This window comes from Euprymna scolopes, chromosome 14 (assembly GCF_053919585.1).
Source record: "Euprymna scolopes isolate OS-2025 chromosome 14, ASM5391958v1, whole genome shotgun sequence".
NCBI classification, from domain to species: Eukaryota; Metazoa; Mollusca; class Cephalopoda; order Sepiida; family Sepiolidae; genus Euprymna; species Euprymna scolopes.
This window is the reverse complement of record NC_136495.1, coordinates 39,802,577-39,810,159: the sequence shown is the minus strand read 5'-3', so window position 1 is coordinate 39,810,159 and position 7,583 is coordinate 39,802,577. Positions and strand designations below refer to the sequence as shown.

At 38.5% G+C, this 7,583-nt stretch overlaps 1 protein-coding gene across 1 annotated transcript; it reads left to right on the top strand.

Moving 5' to 3' along the window:
- The first annotated feature begins 5,875 nt into the window (after positions 1-5,875).
- On the top strand, positions 5,876-6,292 carry LOC145292721 (uncharacterized). The gene has a single exon (XM_080138758.1). The coding sequence runs from the start codon at positions 5,876-5,878 to the stop codon at positions 6,290-6,292; it is 417 nt and encodes a 138-aa protein (XP_079994884.1).
- The last annotated feature ends 1,291 nt before the right edge of the window (positions 6,293-7,583 follow it).

Genomic DNA, 7,583 nt, shown 5'->3' with positions numbered 1-7,583 from the left:
ATATATATATATATATATATATATATATATATATATATATATATATATATATATTCAAGCCAGGTAATACAAATTGCATGCATGTTAGCTTAATATTTCCTACGTGATACATATATGTATAGCCAAGTTGCCGTATATTTTAATATATTACTTCCTATCGCTGCTAATCTATTGAGCATTTTAATATATTCCTTCCTATATCTGCTAATCTATTGAGCATTTTAGGATTAAATATAAACAATTGAAGCATGAAATATTATATCTATTTATATATAATGTTATGCGATTATATAAATAATTATATATATATATACTTATAGAAATATACTTATATATATACATATATATGCATATACATATTAACATGCATATATATTCATATATCTATCTATTATATATATATCTATATATCTATAAAAGTGAACGTGTCTGTCTGTCTGTCTGTGTACATTTCCCTACGCAATAACTCTGTCAATTTTTAGTCTATAGACTCGAAATTTGAAATACCGGGTACTGAGATTTGGGAAAATCGATGTGACGGGTGTCAGCCAGAAATTTGACTGTTAAGGGGTCAAATTTCAACGATTTGACCTTTAAGAACTCTACCAAACTCCTCCGACAATTTTGGGTCTAGACACTTGAAATTTTAGATATAGGTTCCTTGAACCTGGATCTAACTTAATCAAGTGATTTGAGCCCGAAACTATAAATTTTAAGGGGGCATAATAGGGGTCAAAATAAAAAAAAATTTACTCTTTTTTTTTTACTCAGCATACACCTCCAAACACCCGGGCAACGCCGGGTTGAAATGCTAGTATATATATAAAAGTGAACGTGCCTCTGTGTGTTTGTCTGTGTGTGTGTCTGTGTACATTTTCTTGCGCAAAAACTCTGTCAATTTTTAGTGTAAAGACTCGAAATTTGGGAAAATCTTTGTGATCGGTTCTCGGCCAAAAATTTGGCTGAAAGGAACAAAGATTAACGATTTTACCTTAATAACTCTACCAAACACCTCCACCAATCTTGGGTCTAGACGCTTGAAATTTTAGGTTCCTTGGGCATGGATCTTACTTAATAACTTGATTTGAGCCCAAACAATAAATGTTAAGGGGACATAATAGGGGTCAAAGTTTATAAAAAAAAATGACCTTTGCTGTCTCTACCAAATTACTCAGATACTTTCTGGTACAAACATATGAAATTTTAGATAAAGTGTATTCAGATATAGAGCAAGTTTTTAATCGGTTAGCGGTCGAAAATTTGAGCTACCAGTATATAAATGCATGCATGTATTTTTGCATGTCTACCTTAACCTTTTAACAGAGGCGACAAATTTTCACAAAATCAGTATCGTTTTCAGGCTCGACCCTTCAGGCAACAAATACCAAACAATTGGCTAAAAACATTTATATCTTCACCCTAAACTGGGTACTTTTCTACAGGGTGGGGTCGCCGATCTTTTCGAAAGTCATCCCCTCTTTTCGATTGTTTAGCCTTAATTTAAACTTACGTCACCTCCGTTACGTTTTTTTCCTCCTTCGCGGTAGGGGATCGAGCCTGTCTTCCTATTATCACTTTTTATTTTTTTGGATCAATACACACCTCCAAACACCCAGGCAACGCTGGGCACCCATGCTAGTACATATATAACAGTCAACGATTCTCTGTCTGTGGATGTCCAGCCTTAATTTAAACCTACGTCACTGCCAGTTTGGTATTAGTCGAAACAGCAAAGACGTAAGTTTTTTTCACGTTCTTTTCCTCCTTCGTGGTACGGGTTCGAGTCTGCCTCCTATTACCATTTTTTTTTTGCTCAACATGCACATCCAAACACTCCAGCAACGCCGGGCTGAAATTCTGGTATGTAATAAAGAATAAAACTTATATGTATATAAGATATATATGCTTTAGAATATTATATATATATATATATATATATATATATATATATATATATATATATGCTTCCTTCAATCTTGACAGACTATGCATACCCGCGGTAAGGGTGCCGCGCGTAAAATATTTGTGGCAACAGCTGCGCAATCTCCAACTAAACCATTCCTGAGTTAAAATTGTTGAATACCAGTGGCAAGTTGAGGTTCAGAACGACTAGAAAGAATGCTGAGATAAGCGGAACGCATATACATCCATCTGATCCTAGCCAGGCTCAACGTTGCTTAACTTCGGTGATCTGACGCAGACCGCGGTGTTAACGTGGTTATTCGGTACACACACACACACACACACACACACACACACACAAACATATATATATATATATATATATATATATATATATATATATATATTCTTTTAACTTTCTTGAAGTTTTACATTTGGATTTAACCGTCCCTGGATTTTTTTTATCTTCCACCAGACTCTCCATTCATGTGGAATCACCTTTTTCTTTACCATATTCCCTCTGCTTAACTTATTTTGTTTTCAAGTAAAATCTTTGACTTACTTGTTGTTTCATCAAATACTTCTGCATGCAAAATCCTATCCCGCATTTTGCTAATTCTTACCCTCTGATGAGAAGGAGAGTATTTCTTCGACACTCCGCGGATTAAGGACTATCCATTTATTTAGTGTTTCCTTTTCAGATTAAATATGTTTTTAACTCATTTCAAAGTGTTTTTAACATATTTTATTAACTGTTTGCTCATATATATATATATATATATATATATATATATATATATGGCGTGTATGAAACGCGGAATATTTTGTGTAGATTAATTGCCATATATATTTTATAACTTACTACCTAGCTCTAAATACATATTGAGCACTGTTGAATTAAATACTTAAAGTTTACGCATAAATTTATAAGTTTGTATATTAACTTATGTGATTAAATGAAGTAGTCATATATATATATATATATATATATATATATATATATATATATATATACATACATATATAGGTATGACGTAAAACTACATTCGACAAGAAGCCCTGGTTCGGGAGCTTCAGTTTTTGGGGGAGAATGTCACTGTCCCTTAGTGGTTTCAGTGCTGGGTCACCCTTGGGCAAGGTGCAGTATCCACTAGCCCCCCACATTAAGGGTCACAAAATCCAAACCTGGTCACTGATCCTCTTGGCGGATGAGGAAGGAATCCCAACGGCTTGCGTAGCGGATGAACCAGCACTGCAGTGCCGACGCGGTCAACAGGGTGATGTACAACTCGACTCGGGTCTGCCTCATCTATCGGATGCGGCTGATTGCATTTGTGCAGACTTTCCTGGCCCGTCCTTGCCTTTGTACTTTTGCTTTCAGCGGCGAGGGTGCTAGCAGTACTGGGCAAACTGCGTATTCCTGCTTTGCTTAGGCTGGGAGAGAGGTCAAATACTGTGGCGATCTAGTGAGGGCGTACCGGTAGGTTTGATAGACGGGAAGCCGCGGCGTGATCTCTGTACGTGATCTGGCGATTAGAGTATGATGGTCGTTCTCTTGCTGAAGAGCGACAGCATTGCAAGGTAGCAGCTCGTGATCGGGCAGCTCTATTCCGAGGTGCACTGCCTGCCCCAATCTGGGGAGGGTCCTAGAAAAGGTGGACTAAACATTGCTCGTTCACACACACACTCCTGGCCGGCTAGCCGAGATCGGCAGGCATCCACAACAGCGATACGAAGACAAAGAAAGCAACCAAAAACCTTAATCTGACATCGTGGAATGTCAGAACCCTGATTGACAATGGTGATAGACCGGAATGAGGAACCATCTCTATCTCTAGAGATCTGGACCGCTATAAGATTGACATTGCAGCACTACAAGTAACTCGATTTCCCGACCAGGTACAACTAAAGGAAAAAACTCAATCCTTTCTACTTGTCTGGCAAACTTTCTGGCGAGGGAATGGAAGCAGGGAGGGTTACATTTGCACTTTCAAACAACCTTGTAAAAGAACTGGAATCACTACAAATACAGAAAAGTGATCCCCTCATAACAAGTAGAATTCACATTGGCAAGCAAAGATACCTGACAATGATCTCCGCATATGCATCAACGATGACAAATGATCTGGAGACTAAAGAACTATTCTATCAGTCTCTTGGCAATCTGCTTTCTGAGATCCCTGCAGCTGACAAACTCATTGTACTCGGTGACTTCAATGCTTGAGTCGGAAAAGATCATGCAGCATGGCCACAAACAATGGGTAAATTTGAAAAAGGAAAAATAAACTCGAATGGCTAACTGTTGCTATGAAAGTGCTCCGAACACGGACTTGCTATAACAAACACGTTCTTCAACTATCCAGACAAATGGTTCTGCTTGTGGAAACATCCGAAATCCAAGCACCCTACTCTGTTGGATTATGTACTCACAAGAATAGAAGATCTAAATGACTTTCGCAGTATCAGAGCTATTAGAGTAGCTGAATGTTGCACTGATCACTACATGATCCGTGCCAGATGTAACATAAAACCAAAACCTCCTCCGTTCAAGAAGAAAGGACCAAAGCCACACAAGGCACTAAATAAACCGAATTACCAAAGGACCAAAGTGTGAAAGACAAACTAGCACACAAAATATCTGATAGTCTCACAACACCAACTGGCACCACAGAAGAACAGTGGGAAACTCTGAAAAATGCTGTGTTCACTTCTGCATCTGAAGTCCTTGGAAAACCATGTAGGAAACATGCAGAGTGGTTTGATGAATCCAACAAAGAGATTGTGGCACTCATTATAAATAAAAACCTCCTGTTTCAAAAGACTCTGAAATAAACATGTACAAGAACAGCAAGTGACAAGTACAAAAGTGTAAAATCCAAACTTCAAAGAAAACTGCGGAAAATGAAAAACGACTGGTGGACGAAAAAGGCAACTGAAATTCAGAACCTGGCAGACAGAAATGACTCTAAAGCGTTCTTTTTGCATCGTTGAAGGAAGTGTACGGACCACTCCATACGGAGAAACACACGATAATGGAGAGATGGAAGGAACACCGAACTTCTGTTGAACCCAGAAACACGTGCTGAAGATGGAGCTGATAACATACCTCAACTACCTGTTAGACACCAAATGGATGATTTACCAACAGCAGATGAACTTGACATGTCCATAAAGAGGGCAAAGAACGGAAAGGCTGCAGGACCAGACAACATATCACCAGAAGTTCGGAAGCATGGTGGAAGAGCCCTGAGAAGTCAATTACTACAACTTTTCCACAATATCTAGACATCAACAGCAAAAGTTCCCCAGGATTTCAAAGATGCCAACATTGTGACAGTGTATAAGAAAAAATCGGACAGGGCGGAATGCGGGGACCACAGAGGAGTATCCCTTCTGTCTGTTGCTAGGAAGATTATGGCCAAAATCCTCAAGTATCGACTACAGACATTGGTTGAAGACATTCTACCGGAGAGCCAATGTGAATTCAAGGCCAACAGATCCACACAAGGTATGAGTTTTGCCCTCCGACAATTACAGGAAAAGTCCATTGAACAGCTCAACATCTCATTGTCACCTTTGTAGATTTTAGCAAGGCCTTCGACATGCTTTGAGACATGCTTTGGAAGTTATTGAGACACTATAATTGCCCACAGACCTTCACAAAAGTACTGCGCAGTTTCCATGATGGCATGACTGATCGCGTTTGCAGAGGCGACGGATGCTCAGACTCCTTTAGCGTTGGACACGGCATCAAGCAAGGCTGTGTCCTCACGCCAACTCTGTTTACAAGCTTCCTTGCTGCTGTCCCGAAAAGCATGCATGAAGAACTCGGTGATCTCTACATCCGAACCAGAAGTGATGGTGACCTTTTCAACCTCGGACGCTTGAGAGCAAAACCAGGACACATGAGTTAGTGATCAAGGAACTACTCTTTGCTGATGAGTCAGCACTTGTGACTCACAGCCCCCTAGCAATGCAAGATTTAGTGATAGCATTTGCTGAGGCATCCAAGAAATTTGGGCTGACAATCAACATCAAGAAGACTGAAGTTTTGATTCAAGACACCCGTGACACAAAGATTAACCCCAGAGAAGTACTCCTGAATGGGGACCCATTGGCGGAAGTTGAACATTTCACCTACTTGGGCAGTACCATTACAAACACTGGAAAAATCGATGAAGAACTGTCAAAACGGACCCAAGCGGCTGCATCAGCCTTCGGAAAATTGAGAGATAAAAGTGTACAGAGCTATTGTCCTACCATCACTCCTGTACAGCTCAGAAACCTGGACTCTCTACAGATCCTACTTCAAGAGATTAAACCATATACAACAAAAGCACCTCCATCATCTAATGGGTATCTCTTGGACAGACCATGTATCGAATTTTGAAATACTAGAAAAGGCTAAAATGCCCAGTGCTGAAGAAATAATCGTAACAAGCCAACTGAGATGGACAGGACATGTCAAGCGCATGTCAGACAACAGACTACCAAAAGTAGTTTTCTTTGGTGAGCTCAAAGAAGGCACACGACCCACAGGCGCATCGAAATTGCGCTATAAAGACGTGTTCAAGAGACATTTGAAAAACAAACCAACTCAACGACTGGAGAAGAAAAGCTGAATAGTTTGGACAAGTGTGGTACCAGGCGCAGCCGATGTCATTAGAGATCAAAGCATTGCTGTTTGGGAAGAAAAAAGAGCGCGACTAAGGACGCCACTACCCGGATTTCCTACCATCAGATGTCACAACTGCGATCGGACTCACATCGCACCTTCGACACGGACACTAAACGACCTCCGCGTCATCGTCGAAATCGACGGACTGCCTTTATATATATATATATATATATATATATATATATATGTATATATATATATATATATGTATATATATATATATATGTATATATATATATATATATGTATATATATATATATATGTATATATATATATATATATATATATATATATATATATATATATATATTTAAATAATGGAGTAATCACCAACAATGTGTATTTTTTAACATTATTTTATTATTCCGTGTCTTGGTTTTTCATTGAGAATTATGTTTGGATCATTGTAATGTTTTTAAGTCATTGAAATCGATTTTACGCGCGTTTCAGACGTTCTGTGAAGCGTCCTTGTCAGAAATTATTTTCAAATGTGTTGGAAATGTACAAATGGCAATTTTCGTAGTTCATTTGAAGTGTTTCCAAGTGGTGGAGGCTTGTAAGTGTTTATTATTCATTGGCATATTCAATTTTTATTACTTTTTTATTGGGCTTGTCCAGGCTGCTGATCTGGTTGTAGTCACTCTCTCTTTATGCTAGTGTTTTTTTTCTTTTCCTTTAGCGTGGGTTAGGGTGTGTGTGTGTGTGTGTGTGTGTGTGTGTGTGCGTGTGTGTGTTTGCTTTTATTGGTTTGAGAATTGGTTTGAGAATGTATATACTGTTTTATAGTATTATGAGGTTATTTTCTTCCTTAGGAAGGTGATTGTGATCCGAGGTCGTTACTAATGTGTATGTGTGAGGAGGGGGGACAAGCTCTTCTGAAATAAGCGTAGGGGTGCTTTCATTCTATTTTGATATTTATTTTTTGGATTCTTGGATTTTAGTATTGTGATTTTTCGTTTCAGTCTTTTCAGGTATTCCTTATATTATGTTTGTTTAGATAGA